The following is a 23211-nucleotide window of genomic DNA, read 5'->3' as shown; positions in this document are numbered from 1 at the left end:
ATAGGGAAGGTCTAAAAGAGATACTGGGGTTGGACAAACTGAACACCATTCCATGGCTAAAACATGTTAAAATCTGGTTCACCAAAATAGGTTTAAATCACTTTTGGGAGGATCCGGAAGGTTTACCGCCGAACTCAAAACTGGTTGTAAAAAGGGCTTTTTGGAGTTTTGTGTCTAACCTAATAACAAATGTGAATAATGCTGGGACCCTAGTGACCAACTTTCTGAGTTTCAAGGATGAGCCTTTTTTTGAGGCCTTCCTTGACGAAATTGAGCCTCCACTTGCCAAAACCCTTCTTATGAAATTAAGATATGGAAACCTTTTGACCAAAACAACCTTGGCGCGCTGGTCTAGGTGGACCAATGGTTTAGCACCAGTGGCAGACGAAACCTGCAACATGTGTGAGGGCAACCAGAAGGACGATGACCCTCATATCCTTTTCTTCTGCACAGCTTATGCACTGGCCAGAAGAAAATGGATCAAGCCTCTATGTGTACATCTAGGAATAAGATCTTGTAATCAGGCACTAAGAATAATCAAAACAGACACAACCCAAACAATAGTATTCAGTGTTAGCCGATTTCTGTATTCGATCTATTTAATGCGCAGGAAAAAAGGCCTAAAACTGTAATGCCAAAGAGACGAGTTTGTATGACCAAATGTGTTTTATCAAGCGCTAAAAGGGCTATTGGTATTTTATTGAGTCCAGATATAGGTTTATTGGGATTTTTTTAGATTATAAATGTATTACCTGTTCCAAATGTAATTAAAAATTGTGACTTGATGCATTTTATAATGAATTGTGTTGTGATTCTTTAATGGCATTTTAGCCGAAACAAATAAATAAATAAATTTTTTTTTAAAAAGTGCGGCAATCTCTGGCAATCGGAGGATGGGAAATATATCTGAAGAGAATGACTCATGGAGTCTTTCAATTCAGTATGCTCAACGGATCAAAGGTTGATGAATGCTGGACTAAAGTTGGTCTTCAATAATTTCTATTTCTGCAACATACATTCCAAGGCTCTTAGCCCCAGTTGTCTGAAAAATATGGAAGTAGACACTAGCAAGGAACTGGATGCTGGGCTATACACACAATCATGCTCAACTCTCAACAAGCTCGGACTGCACAGTAATCTTAAAGTGACAACAGTCTTCAGTGGAGATAATATTTCTTTACCAATAAAGATGCAAAACGTACACTTATCAGATCGTTGCTAAAACTGTATTGCTCTTGATTGTGACACATATTTATTTACATTCTCCAATTTTGAGCACTTTTGAAGCAAAGTTTTTGTCAGAATTAGGACGAACACTGGATTGCTCTTGAAACCCAGAAGGTTATTAACATTCAAAGATCCGAAAAAAAAGATCTGCTAAACTTAGGAAAAACCTATGGATTATTACAACAGTGATTGTAGGAAAATTAGATATTGACTAACTTGAAAAAAGACTGATTACTTACGTGCTTACAAGATCTACTCTGCACACTAACAACATGGTAACATTTCAAGTTGTGAGGGATGATTTCCTGAACTTCTATAAGAATCCACAGTGGTAAAGTGGATACCACTAGATACTGATAACACTAAATTACAGAGTGTTTGGGGTTTCATTTCCCACTGTCCAGGGTCGAACCGGCCTATATTGCATTCAGGCAGTGACCGGCAGGCTATTCGGACAGGCCAGTGTGTGGGTCGGTTTTCTTGCTGTTTATGGGCCTGTTTTTAGGTCTGCTGGGGGCCGTGTTTACTGTTCCCTGATATTGGAATAAACATTACCTGCACCAAGCACAAATCCATATAGTCTTCCTTACATTGTAAAACACGTATGTATACATAGTGCTAATGCAAGTTCAAAGTTGCCCCAATTTGCAAACATGGGCCTCTTTTTTACCTATATAATTCACTAATGGGGCCACTTTTATTGTGGTCCCCGGGCCCATGTTCTGTCCCAGTTCGACCCTTCCTCGGTCCTTCCCTTATCAAAAATGCTCTTTATGTACGATTTAAAACTTGGTGAACTAGCCCACAGGTTTAGGACTTCAGTAAGTAGAATTAGGTTAATTACCAATGCCATTACATATGTTACTCTCTTCAAAATCAATTAGTATTGTGTAGCCCAGGTATGGACAATATTTTATCGTATTTATGAAATAATAGCAATAAAAAATGAAATGCAAGCCAACAAAAACTGGTTCTACATTGCTGAGTTGAGTGGCAAAGATCAAAACCAGCATGGGAATAATTCAGCAGAGGTAATGGTCAGCTCCTTACCTGACTGGTAGAGTTCTATCTCCTTTCCTCCTGTCCATTTCTCTCTGGGGTACAGGATACCAGCGGAAATTCAATTTCCAGTTGAACCCACCATATGTCATGTCCGAGCCTGCCATATACTCAAACGTATCATCACTGATAACATCAATAATGGGGCAAACAACGGTTTTCCTGTAAAGAGAGTAAAGGGCATAGGTTGATAAAACTAGAAAAACTGACGAGCACAAATCAGGTTTTTGGATGCCGAAGATAACCTCAAATACTGATTTTGCATTTTCACGTACTTGGTTTTCTAATCAGGACTTATGTTTTGATTAGACTTAAATGTGTATAAATACATTCAAACAGGAAACAAATCACAAGATAGGTAAGTAAGTAAAGTAATTCTCAAAAGAAAGTTACTAATTAAGGCAGCACTTGGTGTGTTATGAGAAAAAAACACTATTTTCGCTACAGATTTTATTTATGCCAAAATCATTGGAGCACCATGTACCACTAACACTCATCACTGCAACGATTTTGGAGGACTACCAACTAGCCAAAGTGGGACTGTCGTCATTTAAATCACGCAATAGATCATGATTACTCTCAAGTCATGCTCTCAAAAGTGATTATGTACAGGCCGTATTACAGATCACTGTGAGCCATGAGGAGAACTCCCATTATACTGTTTATACAAAGCGAGATGTCATTTTAAGCAACAACATTTTGGAGATACTTGATAATGACATCAAGGAAATGTTACTACAATTGCAATAAATTATGTCAGATATATGAACTTTTCTATCAAAATGGCACCCAAGCAGGGTGGGGTGGATGGGCCAGGCCACACCAGGCAGATCGCCCTGGGGATTGTGCAATCATTAATTTTAAAGGTCCATATCTGGTTCGAAAGCCGCTGAGTGAGGAGGTGCAGCCACAGAAAGGGGTCTTTTGCCCTTGGGTTACCTTTAGAAACCTGGTTTACTTACCAGGCAGGCTCATCCATCCCCTGCCACTGTGAGGGTTTCAGTCCTAGCTCTAAACTTCCATCAAATGGCTTGCAATGTCACAATGGGTTTTATAATGTACCTGTCCATATTCACTTCGATGAACTGGAAGAAGTGGACTGACTAACCCATGATGAGGGGCCAGGGCGTACGTACCCTCTTGCAGGGAATATGACAAAAGTGACAAACGTAGATAACGTTTTACTGACAGTTTTATATGCTTAATTCATACATGTATTTTGTGATGTATGTGTTTAGCCTGTTTTGTGTGGTGCTTTTAAGACAGAAGCTGCCGAAATAAAGCTTTTTGTATTTGAAATAATGTCGATATATTTTTGGAAAATACAGATTTCAGATCTACGGCCTCTTCGGGATGTAATAAGTCAATTAATGTTACATGTTTTGAAGAACTTGCTTTTCTGAATAGGCAAACATCTGTTTTCTGACAAAAAAATAAATTGTTTTTCATTTCCATGTGCAGCTCAATTTTCTTTATCGTTATAGAACATCTTTTATATATAGATTCCACCTTAAGAAGAAGTTGACCACTGTCTCTTGCCAATTGTAAATAGTATCACCTACAATAGGTCAATGAACAATCCGCAGTTGTTACCAATGAGTAGCGGTATGTTATGTTATGTTAAGGGAAATTTGTAAAGCGCACTGACACCATAAGTTTCCTGGCGCTAAGGGGTGCAGAGATTGCGGAGAGGCAGTCTAACCGGCTTAAGTAAAGAGCCTGGTTTTGAAGAGCTTCCTAAAGTTCAGTAGGGAGCAGGTTGATTTGACTGACAGAGGGAGGGGATTCCACAATTTGGGTGCTGAATGGGCAAACCTTCGACCGCCAAACTTTTTGAGTTTTATTGTGGGGGCGACCAGCAAGTGGAGGTGAGCAGACCGCAGATTACGCACCGGGCGGTGCTCCGCGATTAAGGTTTTAAGGAAGTTAGGGTAGGTGCCATGAAGAGCTTTGAACGTCAGACAGCCGATCTTGAAGGCTGCCCTTTGTTCAATCGGTAACCAGTGCAGTTTATGCAGGAGAGGTTTAGCAGATTGCCACTTTGGGGTTTTATGAATGAGTCTGGCTGCCTGATTTTGTACAATTTGGAGGCGGCGAAGGAGTGATTGTGGGAGTCCAAAGTATAGGGAGTTCGAAAAGTCGAGGCGGGATAGCACCAAGGCGATCACAACCTGTACCAGGGCCTCGTGCGAGAGAAAGTGGGCAATATTGCGGATTTTGCGCAGCTGGAACATGCTGGAGGAAATCACAGCCCCTACCTGGGCCTTAAGGGAGAGCTCCGCATCGATGATCACCCCAAGGCTCTTTGCCGAACTGGCTGGGGCGGGGGGGGGGGTCCCAGCTCCCTGGGCCAGAACTGTGGGCCCCAATGTGCAGGGCATTCTGCATAAAAACGCAGTGCGGACTGCTGTGCAACATTGCTGAAAGTACATAAAAACAAAGTACTATGGTGCGGGCCAGCACTGCTTATGTCGTAGTGCTCACTTGGTGTAATGTAAGCAATGTTGCACAGTAGCCAGTGCTGTGCAACATAGCTTACAGTACAGCACGCAACGTCTTCAAAAAACATTGACAAAGCCAAATAGCTCTGCGATAGCCATTTGGCAGGTCCCTTGCTTGCTGATGACGAGCCCAGCTCGTCATGAGGCACAGTGGAGCTGTGCTCATCACGAGCTGGGCTCGTCATAACAGCCGCGCCACTCCCCCGTGAGGTGAATTCCACACCTGTGCGGACGCTCTATGGGAGTGGGCGGAGTCATGACGAGCCCAGCTCGACATGAGCACAGCTGCATTGTGCCTCATGACGAGATGGCTCGTCATGAGCACTGCAGCGCCGGGCGCGGCCCTCCTCCCCCAGCACAGGAGGGGAATTACGCCTGTGGTTAAGGGCTTAACAAGCCACATGAGGGAGGTCTGGCGGAAGAGGGAGGGAGAAGCAAGAACAGACAGCGTGTGGGATGGGGTGATGCACTAACAAATGGGTAGTAGGTGGGGTGGGGAAAGATACCAAGAGACTTGGGGGAGGGCGGGATACGTACAGCAGAGACATGCGCTCCTCGAGAGTACATAAAAAAAAAAAAGTCTGCAGCCAGCGTAACGACACTGGCTGCAGACAGGAAACTGTAGTTGGTCCATGCTCCACTGCAGGGACAGAAACTTGAAGCCCAGGTGTAAGCTCAGGAAGTCACTGACCAATAAGAAGAAAGATAACGAGAGTGCCAACCAATGGTAAGTAAAAGGCAGGCTCAAAGCCTCATTTAAGCTTTTTTTGTTTACAAAAGCTTTCTCACGGATAGCAAATGTGCTCCATACACTTTTCAGGTCGTAAGCTAAAAATACCCCATAGGATTTGAAGGGGACTGCACTATGTGAAAATACAGCACAAATAATTGGTTTTATTTTCTGTTCTGCAAGCATGGGGCTTGGAGTAGTGTTTCAAGGCTGCAATTTGGTTTTTGAAGGCTGAAATTCACAGATGAAGGATGATTTAACTTGACAGGCTGCAGACATTTGTTAGCAAAAGTTTAACATAGCTGGTCTCCCTGAATGTACATTTTGGCCTAGCAGTCACCTGGTTTTCATCTCGGTAACAGCTAACTACCCAGCTTGCATACAATATGACCATTTTACACAACTTTCGGCTCATACCTAGGTCTGTGCACAACTCTCACCTAGATATTAGGCTAAACACAAACTGAGCCAAGTTGTGAAACCGGATGGCACATAACACTATTAACAGACATCACTACCCATCGCAAGAGCACCAATGTTTGCCCCCAGAGAAAAAAAAACTATTTCCTGAAAGGAGGAATTCTAAACCTTTAATTCCAGCAAACAGTACTGAGTGGGTAGAACAAATTGACAGTATTGAAAGTAAAAAGCAAGACTTCCTAAAATGACTCAATGGACTACTGTGCATTGGTTCTAATTGGGTACACATTGGGAAACTGAGAACCAAATTTAAGTCTCACTGGGCATCATAAAGGACTTTGGCAGAAACATATGTTACAAACATTTGAGCAAACACATCACAACATAGGATTTTAACAAGGACAGCTGGTCCAGCAAGAGCAAAAAAGGGCAAGAGTGCCAACAGTGCCCACTGCAAGACCTTGCTGGGCCAAAGATGAAATGACTAAGACATCCAACTGGTTGCTTGCAATGGGTACTTCTGGTGGGTGCTCCACCATGCCACAAACTTCTCAGTGTCTGGCATACAGGTATTTCATTGAAAGGCTCCTGGCTGTCGAAATTACATTGCATTTGGAAGGGAGATCATAGGATATCAACTGCAGCGACTCAATCTTCTCATATGAAGGTGCAGGTAGTGCAAGATGCAAGACCCTGCCCTGAGACAGAAGATGCTTTGAAAGAGGACCCTAATCAGAGGACAGAAGCTCCTGCCCAGCTATTTCAGGTACAACACTCTCCTGGACTACTCAGAAGCCATTAAGGCGATTTGGGTCTGATCATTCTTGATCTTTTTCAGCATGGGGGGGGAGGCATACAGGAGTCCCATCCTCCACTCTAATTGGAATGCATCTCTGAGAAAGTGCCTCCTAGGGAACACCATTGTGCAAAAGTGTTGACAAAAAAGGTTTTTTGATGACGAGGAAGAGATCGAGCCAGGCCTCTCCCTATTCCTGGAAGATGCCCTATGCCACCTCCATTAGCAATCTGTTAAGCGTTGGCCGAGTTAGTCTGCCCTGGTGTCCGATCCCGCCAGAGGTTGACTACTAGAGAGGCGCCCTGAAGGCTCAACAAGTTCCAGAGGAGCAGAGCCTCATAGCACAGAAATCAGGACACCACCAGGCCCTGTTTACTGCAGTACCACATGGTGGTGGTGTTGCCAGTGATAACTTGCACCAGCCCCTCTTTGATGGTTGGCAGGAAGATCTTCAATGCCTAGCAAATTGTCCACAATTCCCGCAACCGGATGTTGAGGTGGGTCTGCGCCAGAGACTAGTGTCCTGTTATCTCCACCTCTCCGAGATGGCCTCTCCACCCCAGTAGTGATGCGTCCATCCCCACTGTCAACTCTGAATGGGGTAGGGAGCTGGTCCAGTTGCGGTCTAGCAGTCCGCACTGCAGGTCTTTTGCAGTCTCCTGCAAAATATAAATGGAATATGATAATTTTTCCTAGTGCTGGACCCTTTAAGACTTCAGATTCCACTGTACAACTCACATGCCATCTGACATGGTCTGCGAGGAGGATACAGGAGACCAAGGAGCCTCAGAGCCATGCTCATTGAAACCCAGGACAGAGTCTGAAACATCGGAATCATAGCTCAAATGTCCTGGACTCACTGATCCAGAGGGAAGGCCCATAAGCACACTGTACACATGATGAAAGGAAGCCTCTGCATTCACTGGTATCACCGACTTCCTTAGATGGGCAGTGACCAGAGGCATCACCTTGGTGTACACCTGAGGGGCAGTGGTGAGCCTGAAAGGGAGCACAGCAAACTAGAAGTGCTTGGGCAACCTTGAACTGCAGGTAGGGCTGGTGGACCTGCAGGACAAGAATATGAAAATAGGCATCCTGCAGGTCCAACGTCACTATTCAGTCACCAGGATCCAAGCAGACAGAACCTGGAACCGCGTGAGCATTCTGAATTGGTCTTCTCAGGAAAGTATAGAGAAAGCAAAGATCCAAAATAGGAAGAAGGCCTCTGTCCTTCTTAGGCACAAGGAAGAAGCAGGAATAACATCCAGTCCCCACTTCGGAGACGGTCCATGGCTCCTTTGACTAAACAGCCTGCACGTTCTGGCACAAAACAGGCTTATGGGCCTCCAAAAGCTTCTCTCATTTAGGTGGCGGGTCGAAAGGAATGGCAGGGTGCAGCCCTGTTTAACAAGTTGAAGGACCCACTTGTTGGATGTGATGCTCTGCGACCTCTGAACGAAGTGGCTGACCTGGCATCCTACAGGATAGCTGTGTGCCGTTAAGGGTCCAAAAAGAGGTTTTGCAGTGGCTGCTGGAGGGTGGAGGGCAGTGACACCAGGTGCCACTGATGGCTTGATCGAGGTATGTTGGGGCCACAACCCCGATCTCTAAAGGGCTGGGAGGCCTGTTGTGAGGCGGCGGGCCAGATGCTGCTAATAAGCTAAGACTCTGGCACATCCTTAAAAAGGGTGAAACTATTTGGGGATTGCCCAAATGGTAACAGAGAGCTCAAATAGGTCTTGCATGGCTGGGTGCTCTATAAAAGGCTCCATGGCTGAGTCCACTTCCTTCAAGGAGCATGTTCATAAGGGAGGCTTGGATGAGAAGCTTGTGAATCTCATCCATGCACGGGGCTGAACTGAAGCACCACACTTGTCCCAACAATGCTACTTAGACAATCAGTGGTGTCTAGGCCTGATCAGATGACAAATGTATCCACATTTCAGCAATCATGATTGGTTTGGGCCAGGGATGCTTCTAAGGTTTCTGGAACAGCCTGTAAGATCTCACAAATGTCTCATAGTGCATTGGTACAGCAACCCAAGAGTCAGAAGATGCAGACTGACCTCAGGACAAGCCTTGTCGATGAAAATAAATGCGTAAACACATTTCTATACATTTGAAAACTCAGCATCATTGAGGGCCTCATTAAAGGGCATAATAGGTTTGGTTGGTGCATGGTCAGGCTGAAAGACCTCAGTAAGAACATTAGCTTTTACCTCCATATATGGGGAGGGGGAGGTGAAGGGCCTAAGTAACTCTCCTAATGACGTGGCTAAGGATGTACTTTCCCTCAGATGATGGTTATGAATAAGAAACCAACACAGTAGCTGGCAGGTATCCAATCCGCTGGCATCCTGGAGGTCTATCTACAGTATCCACTTTCATAGGGTGGGGCAAACTGGTCCCCATTACACTTACTGTCATCTCAATAAGGCTGGCTCTGGTTGGAGTCCAAGCCAAAAAGTTGGGCTGTTGTCTGTGCGCATCTGCACGATAATGGTATAGTGTCTGCATCAGAGGGATTGAGTATTGGTTCCACCACATTGGCATTGAGGTGTAGTCTCAGTCAAGATGAATTTTGCTCGGAGTCGGATAACACAATAGGTTATAGACTCTTCCCCCAGAAACGCCGGTGCCAGCATTGATGGCCGAAGAACCAGCACAAATTTTGGCATCGGACCCATAGTGTACACAGGCAGCACAGAGGACACATCTGCAGACGGGAATCCAACTGGAGGGCCCTGCGGATCCTTGGAGACCTGAAAGAGCTAGAAAAATACCCAAGATGTGTAGCATGCTGTCTCTAAAGGGTACAAGCTACTGGGGCGTCCAAATGACCAAGAAACTCAGGGTGCATTGAGACCTAGGATGGAATCAGCTCTACAATGGAATGTGTGCGAGACCAGGAGGCACAATGACTCCCTCTCACACATGCTTGCTGGAGATCTAGAGTGGCGGGAAGCGGCTGAGTCCTGCTTGGACTTCTTGTGTATTTTTAAGGAATTACCCAAAGTCTTCTACCATGAAGATGATCTGAGGTGGGAACGACTTAGGCAATGAGAGTGCTAATGGGTCTGCACTCTTCACTTTGACCGGGAGTAGGACCTGCATGGGCTCTTGCTGTATTTTGCCACATAGACTTTTGCTTCACATTCTTGGATTTATTTCAGATTCATCTGAGCGCAGTCATCGCAGGCCTCGGAGATGAGCGCTGAATCCAAACACCAGAGGCAAACCTCATGAGGATCAGTAACAGACAGCTGTTTGAGACAGCCCCTTCAAGATTTAAACCCAGTAGTCTTATGGGGTGACATGGTCCCCTGCACACTGGAATTTAAGGGAAGCGGAAGTCAGTGCACATGGGTGGCTTTTGTATGCAGCTCCATTTGTCACTTCCAGAGTGGAACGAAGTCTGCTTTTTGAGTTTAAGGATCGAGCCCGGGGATATTCACAAGCTGATGGATCTGCAGTTACAAGTATCCATCAGAAACCATAGCATAGGATCCAATAAATCTGTGGAGCATGGCACTGCAGGTGAAGAAGGCACTGGGTGGCAAGTAAAATGTTAGAATCTGGTTGCGGCAGCTATGTAATTGCAAGAACACGCTGCATGAGATGCTGCACTATGGGAATGCTAAACACTATGCTCACAGATGTTCCAAATAGGAGTGTCACTGCGTAAACACTATATTTACACAAGCCAATCATCCTCAGATGACTAGTCCAGAAAAAAAGCTGCACGTCAGACAAGTCATTAAATTAGAGCCAGTGCAATTAGTGACGTCTGTGTAACTTTGGATTGCTTTCAAATACCTATCCATGGGAAATATATCCCAGCAGACTAAAAGACAATACTGCAGAACACTGCACTGGGTGAAGAAATAAGCAGATAAGTAAAAAAGCAAGGTAGAGGTTCCATGTGGCTGCTATAGAAATCGCCCCAATTTGCATATGGCGCTGGAAAGCCACACGTACTGCACAAACTCTACTTAAATTAGAATGAATAATTACTGGAAGAAGAGCCCCTTAGATTATATATGTGTAAAAAATGCAAGATACTAACATGCCTGACATGAAGATCTTATATGTTTTTATGCAACGAGCACTCCACAATAGGTAATCCAAAAACACAGAAGTCCAATCTAGTCGTGCCTGGAGTGAGACCAAAACACAGGCAAGCACAAACACAATGAATTTTTTGGCGGAGGTGCAAAATCATACAGAACTAGAGCGAAAAACAGAAAAGCATGCACGGAGTAGTATTTAGGGAGAATTAGCATATAATGTTCAGAAGTGCAGGGTGTTAAGAGCTCGATGGCCCTTCGAAGAAGAAAGCGTCATTTCAAGTTTTACGTTAAATATTACATCAAAACATATTAAAAGCTGGGGCAGGTTATGGCTTAAAATTCACAAAACCTGTAAGTAGGGTGTGAATCGATGGGTAGTATTCACATCCCTCTTTTTTATGTTTATGTTTAAGTGTATACTGTTTGCAACAAAGAATAGAACACGAGTAAAGTTTTTTTGGTTCTAGTTGCACAGTAACTTATATGTTGTATATTACATGTCTAATGTCGTAAGTTTTGTCACATATAAGTTGTGTCCATTGCACCATTCACTGTCTCCCCATCCTGGGTTTAGACACGTTTCCGTTAAGGCTTGATGGCACCAATGATGAGAACAGGGCCATCCTGGTGAGTACCAACCAGGGGTCCCATTGGAGGTGCGCCCGTGAGGTGCCATCTCTCTTTCTCCACCTTTTTTCATTTTTGTTAAATGTTTGCGGGTTATGTGCTGTTTCAATGTATATGGATCAGAGAGGGGCTATTTTATTAAGGCATTAGACTGAGACAATTTGAAAGTATCTAAAGGTTAGAGTTTTCCTGGAAGCACCTGTGGTTTATCCAGTATTGTCTACAGATCAAGAATTGAGAACTGCCTCAGAAACTACGGCATTGGCTGTGTAATGATGTATTGAGTGGAGGGCGCCGTAGTTTTGTTTTTCCCTCTATACTCCTTGGTGTTTCCACTCATCACATACCTATCTTGGTGTGCTTCTCTGCATGTTTCCTCTACAAAGGTTGTCAACATATCGGACGATGTACAGAAGCCACCGTGATTACACCTTGTTGTCTTTTGCAGTTTTTGATGCTCTAATTTTATTGTACTGTTTATATATTGTATATTTATTCTGCACACAGTGTTAAACTGCAATAGTCTCTTTTCCAATTTTCATATCAAATTATGTATCCCTTCCCCCTTCTCCCTGTACCCTTCCTATACTCCTATTTGGTTTATTGTTACCAGTATCTCTTTCGTAGCCCTTAATCCACTTTTTTTTTTTTAATATCAACTGAGTTTTATTATCTTACCATTATATTGTAGTCAATTTTTCCTCTGGTTTTCAATAAACTCAAACTTGAAAAAAAAATACGTATTAAAAGCGTGTCTGTTGCCCCAAGGTTCCTTGGAGCTGTATATTTGAATCCAAAAGAAACACTACTGGTAACCAACAAGGATTCATGAAATGGAAGTACTTTATATGCGCGATTAATAAAAAGCATTGCAATCAACTACTAAAAGGAGTTAAAAAAAAGCACATTCATTACATCAAGCACTGAAAAATAGAAAGATGTTAAAAAAAGTTTTCAATCTTCATAGAGCAAAAAAATGTAATTGCCAAAAAACAACAAAAATTAAGTGCTGTGTGCTGTGCTTCCGATCGAGATGGTATGCGATGGAGGCATGTATCCTACTGAGTCTAAGACAGTCCTAGCGGTATGCATTCCGAGATTGTCCCTTTGTTTTGATGCAAGTAACAAAGTGCATAATATTTGACATGCTTAAAGTGCGATGAGTTTCCAAAGTGCAGCGCACTTGGCATTTATCAATTTTCGATCCAGTAATAAATGGGGGTGGGAGACCTGTCATAAAAGTGGGTTATATACGTGCTCTGTTCAGGTTCCAGTGGATTCGGTTGTGGACTGTTTGATGAGCGAGTCCACTTCTAAAAGAAATTTTACGATGCCATGTTTTGTAGAGTCAAACTCTTCAGGCAGAACAAAATTGCTTGCCGGCAAGATCTGATCCCATTTGATTTGAAGATGTTTTGAAGACCGATTTTGTGCCAAGGTAATAAAACTGAGCACATGCATAGTATGTGCAGCAAGTCTTCGCGAGGATATTGGCTAAGCCAACACTCGTTGTCCGCTGTAGGTTGGTGCCATTTTGGAACAGTGTTGCGTGGAGGAAGAAGCTGCAATCTTGCTTGGAGCACTTTTATTTTTATATGCTTTCTTAGGTACCTCAAGACCTGAAAAACTACCGGCCATCTCTCTCCTTCCCTTCGCAGCCAAAGTCACCGAGAGATTCGACAACACCCAGCTGACCACATCCATCGAAGAGAACGCCATTCTCGACTCCTCCCAGTCTGGATTCAGCAGCAACCACAGCAACGAGACCGCCCTCCTAGCAGCCACCGATGACATCTGCATGCTACTCTGCCAGGGCCACACCGCGGCCCTCATCCTACTAGACCTCTCCGCAGCCTTCGACACTGTCTCCCACCGCACCATTGCTGCCAGACTCAATGACGCCGGCATACGGGAAACCGCCCTTGACTGGATCTGCTCCTATCTCGCCGGCAGAACCCAAAGGATCAGACTCCCACCCTTCCTCTCTGAACCCACAGAGATCAACTGCGGAGTACCCCAAGGATCCTCGCTCAGCCCCACGCTCTTCAACATCTACATGGCCCCCCTCGCCGCCATCATTAGACAGCATGGGCTCAACATAGTATCCTATGCCGACGTCACCCAGCTCATCCTCTCCCTCAAGAAGAACCCCGAAGAAACCAGACTCAGCTTCCAGGAAGGAATTAAAGACGTCACGGCCTGTATGAGCAACAGTTGCCTAAAACTCCACTCGGAGAAGACGGAGGTCCTCGTCCTTGGACCCTCCTCCATCGCCTGGGACAACTGGTGGGCCGCCGCCCTCGGAAAACCACCCACTCAGACAGACCAAGCCCGAAACCTCTGCATCATTCTAGACTCCTACCTCCCTCCGCAAGACCTTCAAGTTGATCTCCCCCGAATGCAGAAAAGACTGTCAACCCACACACTCATAACCAGCAGACTGAACAACAGTAATGCGCTCTACGCCGGAATAAGCAAGTCCCTGCTACACAAGCTCCAAACCATACAGAACATCGCAACCAGACTTGTCCTCTGTACCCCACAACATAAGCATATGTCCCAGCACCTACGAGACCTCCACTGGCTCCCCATCGAGGAGAGTAACCTTTAAGCTACTCACCCACGCCTACACATCCCTCAACATTGGACCCAAATATCTCAACGAAAGTGTCTCCCTTCCACGTACCCAAAAGGAACCTCTGCTCTGCTGACCTCCCTCTGGCAGAGACCCCACACATCCGCAGAACCAGAGCAGGTGGAAGAGCCTTATCCTACCTTGCAGCAAAGGCCTGGAACAAGTTCCCAGTCAACATCAGATGCTCGTATCCATAGAAAAGGGTTTTTCAGTATAAAGGGAATACTTGCGCTCTGCAGAATAACTGGCTGTCAGGTCGACATATGATTGAGTAATATGGTGCTAACAGAAAAGGGGTGACCCTAATAACCCCCAAGGTAGTGTCTGGGACTCCAAACCTATACAACAATAACTAAGGACCTGTGCACACATCAAATCACAATATAAAGTATGTAAATGTAATGAACGGATATACAAGAAATCGCCACGTCTTTTCTTGTTGCTTTTAATGCTTATTTGCATAGACACCAGCCGACACGTGTTTCATCAAAGAACCGTCAACTCTGACTCTTCAGGGCAGGAATTAGAACAAAAGAAGCTTACTCAGTAAGCCAACATATACATTATACAATCCCGCAGGAGAAACATAATGACCAGTTGTAGAATACAAATAGCATCAGTAGAAACCTGAGGAAAAGATCATGCAACAGAGAACTGTGTCGACAGAGAGGAATAGTGGGATCATCAGTGCTCAAAGAATGACACTTTTAGTGGATGAATCTTTGTACAAAATTCACTCAAGGATTTTGAATAATCTAAACAACAACAAAAAATTGTTTTTTTCCCCTGAATCTTATAAACAAACATTTGGATAGACTTGTGCGTGTTACACAGTGTGCAAACACACCCATACTCATTCGTGCTACCTTAAAAAGAAGAAAGTGACTCATCGTAATTAATGTCAAATGACATGCGAGACACATACCCAAGTCATAATAGATGGTATGGATAATCTATAGAGAAAAAAGAATGAAAAAATATATAAATCAGTTGATGAGATTCTAAGAATGACCAGGTGAAAAAACACACGCTAGGGTTGGTAAATACCACTCCAAAAGACTTACCCCAAGACCGGTGATAATTCCAACCCGGTCGGGGTCTGAGTTGGTAGAAGATGCAACCGTAAAAACAATGAAGATGCGAGGTAATCAGCTTGGAAAAGAAGGAAGGAAAGCCATAAGAGAATATCAACCGAAAATTAAAAACATTTTTTTCAAAGGTTTGAAAGAGCGTGCAAAAATTGTATCTGATGGGCAATACCTATTAAAAGTTATTACTTCCAAGTTCAATGACCAGATTCAAATCAGAAAGGTGAGTGTATCTATCAGGAATCAACCGTCACATTAATCCACTGTGTGGAAAAAATATGAGAAAATGGACAAAGGTCGAATATTATAATGCCAGCTAAAATTAGAAATCACACGAACACTAAGGGGGGAAGACACACCACCTCCCACCGTTAAGGAACCCACCTGAAAATTAATCAGTGGGCACGGATAACGCCGATCAGGGGTCTAAGAAGGACGGGTATGTCTTACTGCAAGTCTACAAAAAATGAAAACACAACTATAAAGGTCTGTGGTTCATAAACCCTCAACACCCATAATGGAAAAGCAAGTTTAGAACCACTCCCAGTCGCGTTGTGAAAGATAGTAGTCAAACCCCTCGAGTCATGCAATGGTGTCAAGATCCTTTTTTCAGAACAAAAAAACGATTTAATTCATAAATACCAAGAGGTCGATTAAGGTAAAAAGGGCCATAACATTATTCTATATTCTAAAAAGCGGGGCCCGTAATGCTCATGGTTACTTACATCAAGATATGTGAGACCCCGTGTCTCGGCGTTCGTACAAGCTGCCCGGATGCTGGGAAACACGAAAGAACTGGAGATGAGGTAACGTCCGTTTAAAGGGGGGCGATAGAGACATTAGACCGCGTCCATTATTTCCGGTATTTAGAAAATGGAAACACGGAAGTGAAGAGACAACGAGTCTATTCCTACATGAAAAAATAACGAAGAAATATGGACTGAATGATTCAAAGAAAAAAACCTGGATTACCATTGAGATGTAGATAAGGTGGAGCGCGTATGACAAAACAGGGATTCTTTTGGTAGAGAAACTAGACCGCGTATAATGTTTCCTATATTGAACACTAAACGCGGAACTATAAGGCTGCAAGCCCCTATTATGCATACTAAAGTGACGTAAATTGTACTATCTAGAAAAAGTAAACCACAGCTTGAAATTATTGTCAAGAAATATTAGTGGCAATTGAAATTAGTGTAATATTAAACCCTGGAAATGGGTATTGTAACACACAAAGAGAAATTTGCTCTTGGGAAAGACATCTATTTGTTTCAACTATCGCCAGCTATAAGAGTATGATGTAAAACCACACCACGTGATCTTACTCGGTATGTAGAAAAGAGCAGTCGAACGTCAAGAGATCGGTTTAAAAGAAAAAATATATGTTCTATATATACAATTGAAACCTAATCCGAGTACTGGGAGAAGTAAGTGCACTAGAGAAAAAGGGGAGAAAACGGAAATTATTTCCATGGTATACCACCACAACATCGTAAAATAGAAGTGAGATGGTGTCATAAAGGCCTGAGTACCCGAGAGCAATTTAAGAATGATGAGTATCTTAAGTATGTTGATAAAGCCCTCTACCTTTCAAAATAAGTACAGCTGTTCGTATTTCATATAGGTAGCTAGTGAGAGAAAACACAAACACCAGTGGTCATTCAAGAGTAGTGACAACATTGACCTATGTTAGTGTACACAAAATGTTACATATTCACAACTAAATTTATTGACATCAAGTTTGATATTATCAAAACTGTACGATCAGATTTACATTTGGAGTTACACAAGTAGAGTTGAACACATGGTATGTAGTCATATCATATTGTATTCTACATTCATTAGGATACAGAACACAGTTTTAGTTGTATCCAAAGCATAACTTTCTCAAATGAATAAATGTCACAACTAATTGTACTGTATATTATTAAACTCATCCATGCAACTCCTCTGCAGTTACTGCATAATTAGAAATGCTAAATTAATGTCCTAGAAAGTATTGCATTTCTGAATCACAGTTCAACTTATGTTGAACCGACTGCAGACGCATAAACCACATTGCTTTGGTTCTGCGCAAGTGGAGTTCCCTGTTCCCTCCTCCGGGGTGTTGGTCAATTCTCTCAATACCAAAGAAGGTAAACTCCTTGTGTGTACTTTGTGCGGGACACAGAGCTGCGTGTGTGGCGACTGGGTATCTAACATCACCTTGCTTGATTGTCCTCACATGTTCTGCAATTCTTTCTTTTAGAGGTCTGATCGTACTACCTACATACCTTTTTCCACATTTGCACACAATAACAGACAACATATCTGGAAGTGCAGTTGATGTTATTTCTAATTACAAATTCTCTATTGCTAGGGCTGGTGAAAGTTTTACCTTTGTGTTGTGCCCACTTACACATCCCACAGAACCCACGTTTATGGAAACCTATGGTATGCGGAGTCAACCAGGAGCCAGGATGCTGTGTTTTAGGCAGAGAAGGACTTAATCTAGTACATAAAGTTCTGCCTCGTCTGAATGTTATCAATGGACGTGCAGGAATACTTTGCGCTAATACACTATCCGCACGTAATAAACCCCAGTGTTTACTCATACTTTTTCTTAAAACAAGGTTCAGACCATTGCATTCTGTGATCATGTGTACAGGTGTCTCACCCTCTGATTTAAGAGGCTTGGTTTTAAGAGTGTCTTCTCTTTTGACTTTACTTATTCTCTTAGCTGCTTTATTTAAAATGGTCTTGCAGTAGCCTCTTATGAAATCTTTGCTCCATGTCTTTTACACATTGGTGAAATTCTTGGTCATCGCTGCAATTGCGTCTAGCCCTCATGTATTCATCAAATGGTATAGAACTAATCTGGTGTGCAGGATAGATGCTACCCGCATGAAGAACCGAATTGCAGGAAGTGCCCTTTCTGTAAAGACGGCTATTCAGTTTGTCATTCTTGATGTATAGTTCGATGTCTAAGAAACTGATGCTGGTGGTACTGTATTCCATAGTGAACTGAATGCCATAATCATTGGTATTAAGATGGTCACTGAATTGTTGTAGTTCACTCTCAGTGCCATACCATACCAACAGGCAGTCATTGATATACCTGCCCCAGTAAATTATTTGGTTGATCCAAATTGCACCCTCCCTGCCCCAGATCCAATCCATTTCCAGGCAACCCATGAACAGGTTGGCAAAGGAGGGTGAAAACTTGGATCCCATGGCAACACCTTTCGTTTGCTTGTACCACGTGTCATTAAAAATAAAGAAATTGTTCTCAAGTATGATTTTCATCATGCCAATCAGCATTTCATTATGCAACCACTGAGAGGCAGGTCTATTATGTAGCAAACGTGTGATGGCCTTCAATCCCTTATCAGGTTGTATACTGGTGTACAGGGCCACCACATCGACGGTCGCCAGTAACAAATCAGGTTGCCATGGTAGGTCTGAAAGAATCCCTAGAATATGTTTAGAATCCTGAATATAGCTGGCCATTGTGCGTACCAGAGGGCCAATGAAAAGATCCACATATTCGGATAATCTTTCCGTCGGACCATCTATGCCCGACACAATCGGCCTGCCTGGTGGGAAAGGCTGATTTTTGTGCATCTTTGGTAGAGTGTACAGGATAGGATAGGTCGGAAAACCTTCAAATAGGCCAGCTCATCCTCATCAAGCAAACCCTGTGTATGCCAAGTAACTAACTGTTTATTGATCAAAGTGCAAAGGGGACACATGGGATTGTATGCAATTTCTTCATAACAAGTAGTGTCATTTAAATGGGACTCGATTTCCTGATTACAGTCTACCCTGTCCATGACAACCACATTGCCCCCTTTATCTGCTTCTCTAATCTCAATATGGTATGGTCTTCGCCTAGGTCTTTCAATGCCCGTTTTTCTCCAGAATTTAAGTTGTGCTGCAGAAATTTGTTAGTCTTCTACTTTTTGAGATCATGATCATCTAGATCCTTTAGGACCCTTTTATAAAAATTGTCTATGGCGTTGCACACCTTCAGGAAGAGCCTCAAGACTTGGCTCTTCGACTTATCCTGAGCTGCACCTCCCCAACCCCCACCCCCAAGCGCCTTGGGACCCTCACGGGTGAGTAGTGCACTTTAAAAAATCCTGATTGATTGAAGTAGGCATCCATGTGGGACAGCGTGGTGTTGGTGCATTGTATGTATTGGTCATTTATGCATGGCTGCAGAGTCTAAATTTTGCTTTATCTTCGCACCAGGAGAGCTGCTTGATTTGTTTGTTCAGTGCTAGCTTGAAAGTCTGGTGAGGTAGGCTTTTTTGATAACTTTGACAGATGCCCCTATTTACTCCGACCAAGAATCTGGATTTGGGGGTGTGTCCGATAAAAGTTATAGTCATAACAAGGTTTATAGTGAGTTTGGGTGTGCCTGCCTCAACCAGGATGCATATTTGAGAAAAGAACCCACTTTTACCAGTTCTTGATCCTGGAGTCCAAATTCTAGTCTGATTTGAGCCGGAGGTGTTTTGTGGAAGTAGGAAAATGAGGTGGAAGACTTTGCTCAGGGCAATTTTCAAGAAGCTTGCACATTTTACAGCGACGATTTCCAGGCTTGTGTTTACATTGGTGGGAACTTTTCCTTTATCGCTGTACACAGTGGCTGCCAGGTTGTACTTTGCAATTTAGTTGCCAGGACTTAGACAGCTGAGATTTGTGACGCCACCCTTGCTTTCAGTATACTTACATGCAGTCATTGGGACCATCGGTCGTAAAGCCATATACCCAAGTTCTTGTAGTTTCGACTTTTACCCACTGGGCTTCCCCATAGCCCAGTCTTTTTCTTGATTATCTTTTTGACAAATATGACTACCTTTATTTTCTCAAGGTTGATAGATAACTCATTGGTCGAGCAATATTGGTGGAGGGAGGTTTACAGATTTTGCAAGCCTATGACAGAAAGGTTCAATAAAACTGAGAAGAATGCCCACAATGGTAGGGGGATTACCAATATCTAGAACTGCATTATAGTCTCCACCCAGAATCCATGGATATGCCGCCCAGGACGCAAGTACGGGGTTAAGGCTCAACAGAAATCTATCCTGCTCAAAGGTAGGGGCATATATGCTCCCCAACACTACGTGTGTGCCATCTAAGGTTCCCCGGACTAAAATATATCTCCCCAGTGGATCTGTCCGTTGCTCTAACACTTTGAAAGGAACCCCATTCCTAAGCCAGATGGAGGCACCTCGGGCAAAGGCAGAATAAGAAGTAGAGAAAACTTGGCCCTTCCATTTCGTATGGAATTTGGCTGCCTCGTCGTAGTGAGGTGGGACTCCTGCATAAAAACTATGTGCGCGTGTCGCCAGTTTAGCTGCGCATTAATTCTATTTCTTTTATTTATGGACCCGAGTCCCCTCATGTTCCAGGTAATTATTGTGTGACTATCCTGCATGTGTAAAAGTGTGATGCGTCGGTGGTCCGTAGATATCCAGTGAGAGTAGGTCGTCAGTGTATAGAGTAGAAGGGTGGGTTGTGCAAGGTTGTGCCAACTGTCGAACTTTATCATAAAATACTCAGTCCAGCATTACAACTGTGCTGGTCCAAACCATACATATAACAATGTTAACAGTAAACAATGAAGACATTACTTTCACCATTGGGGTAAGTGGTCCTAGCTAGTTAGCTACTTGAACGAAGACAATGCGAGCTCTACACGGCCCGGACCGTTTTATATTAGTTAATTATTTAGATCAGTGTTTCTGAACAGAGGATACTCTCTGGTTACATAAATAATACATACTGGTGGGGTGCAGCACTTATGATGATCCTTCCCCGCCACCCCGGTTCCGTCCTACCCTATAAAACCTACTGCAGTTTGCTGAGTGATGCCACTGAATAAAGTCATGCTTTGGTCAGAGTCTGAATGTGCGGTGTGTTCCTCAGAAGATTACAAGGATATCTGATGTGCACGTTCTCAAAACATGTTGGCAGTCAGCAGCGCTTCCGCACAACCTTTCTGTTCCAGGTCCGGCAGGGGATTCCTGTTTTTGGGCATCGTGTTCAGCGTGCGGCGCCGCAGCCGCCAGCTCCTCTTGGGTCTCGGTGCGCTAGATGTACTCTGCAAAGGGGGCCTGGACCCCGACGGTGGAAACATGACCTCCAGCCATTCCTCCGCGTCCTCCGGGGTATTAAAGAACTGTGTCAACTGCTCATGAATCACTTTAATCTAGACAGAAACAACAATGCATATTTGATGTCCAGTGCTCTGAGTTTAGTCTTAATTTCCTGGTATTGAGAACGCTTTCGTTGCACCAGGACAGTTTAATTAGGGTTTAGCGACACCCTCTGGTTTTTGTATTGCATGTGGGACAATTCTCTGGCTTTCTGCAGCAGTATATCCCTGTCTGCGTAGTTCAGTATTTTGACGATCAGAGGGAGGGGTGTGGCACCCAACGTCGGCCTGCCGGTAGGGATCCTATGCACCCTTTAGACGCAAAAGAAACTTGAAAGACCCTCCGGGGCCACGTGGTCTCTGAACTATTGTTCCATGAATGCAGTTGCGTTGGACCCTTCGCATCTCTCCAGCAGGCCAATGACGCGGATGTTGTTGCGTCTGACCCTACCTTCTGCATCATCCGCTCTGTCCTGGAGCCCCGCTACCTGCTGCTTGAGTTGTTGAAGTTGTTCTTTGTGTTGCGGTAGCAATTCTGCCAGCGCTAATTTGTTGTCTTTGACCGTGGAAGCAAGTTTAGTGTGGTCCGCCTTCAAAAGGGTGAACCCGGTGGTCAGGGTTCCTGTTTGTTGCTCGATAGCTTTTCTCGAGTCCCTCACTTCTTGTAGTTTAAGATCCAACTTTTCCGGGATAGTGTTAGTCATTTGTGTGGGGAGCTCTGTGTCGTCCAGAGGTTGCGTTTCGACGTTGTTAGGGTCTGCAATTTTCCCCCTGGGGCACCCCATTGTACAGATTATCAGCGTGCCGCTCTCGTGGCAGGGTAGTAATGGGTTACGCGCTAGGCTACTAGTAATGAGCTCAGTCAGTCCCCACAGAAGTCAGGGTGGCAAGTTCAATCTGTGGCGGGGTTAGGAGGCTCGTGGCCACTAAGTGTCGCAACTGGCCGGGCTTGCAACCTGAAGCATTCTGAAACCCCCAACGATCTTTTCCGGGGGCACCTCCACAACGTCAACAGCGAGTGTTCAGGCCCCGTAGTTGGGCGAATCCCCCAGCAGGCCGTCCAGGACACGACCCTCCGATATACCAGCACTCGCTGCTCTTGTAGGTCCTTATCCTGCGGGGGCCTGGCATTTACAGTACTCGACACTCTAGGGAGATCCCCCCCCCTTGTAGACACCAGGTGGTAGTCTTCAGTGCACTTACCATCCAATGGTCACTGAGAGTAGACTCCGGCGCTTCCAGTAGGCCTCACCTCTCTTCTGTTGTACTGCAATGCACCCAGCCGGGGGTAGGGGTCTTCCAAGGGGGCCACAGGCTGCAGGTGGAGCTCTACCCACACAGCTGGCCTCAACAGTCTGCAACCTTCCAGCCGCAAGTGCACAGCCGTCCCAACAGGTCCTCTAGACGCTCCTCGCCGCCACTTCGCGCTGGTCTCACAGCAACTGACTGGTCGTTGCTCCTACGCCTACTCCGCCAGCGGGCAGAGCCAGTCAAGGCGCCCTGCAGCTGTCCCTGTGCAAAGTCTATACCCCAACCTCTGGCTGTTGTTCATGGATAGTGGGGGTCCCCCGGCTATGCACCAATCACTCGCGCTGTGCAGTCGACTCTTATAACAGGCAGTGTTCAGGGCCTCAGGATACCTGCATGGGCCTGCCCAGTGGGGGGCGGGAAAAGGTCTGCTACTTGCGTACATTTGTTACGGTAACACTGCCAGCCTGCCTCTGGTGTATTCCTCTGGTCCCTCCTCACCCATGCCCATGCGGGGCTTCTGTGGCGCACCTCGTTACGTCAATGGGGCCCTGGAACTCGTGTGGACCATTGAATTGCACCTCCAAGGGTTCCCAGCAACACCAAGGCGCACCGCTATCTTGGAGCTTCCTCCCCTTGGGCTAGGTCACGCAGGGTTCAGCGTA

The 23211-nt window shown here is 44.6% G+C and overlaps 1 protein-coding gene across 1 annotated transcript in view; it reads right to left on the bottom strand.

The window, feature by feature from the left end:
* Positions 1-23211, bottom strand: part of GALNT1 (polypeptide N-acetylgalactosaminyltransferase 1) — a 664945-nt gene that overhangs the window by 160511 nt on the left and 481223 nt on the right. Inside the window, exon 6 of the mRNA XM_078687736.1 lies at positions 2278-2448. Within this exon, the coding sequence (XP_078543862.1) occupies positions 2278-2448 (171 nt within the window). The remainder of the gene's footprint in view (positions 1-2277; positions 2449-23211) is intronic.

The sequence above is a fragment of the Lissotriton helveticus genome, chromosome 4_1 (genome assembly GCF_964261635.1).
Source record: "Lissotriton helveticus chromosome 4_1, aLisHel1.1, whole genome shotgun sequence".
Lineage (NCBI taxonomy): Eukaryota > Metazoa > Chordata > Amphibia > Caudata > Salamandridae > Lissotriton > Lissotriton helveticus.
Note: the sequence above shows the minus strand (reverse complement) of the source record. Positions and strands in the feature narration are given on the sequence as shown.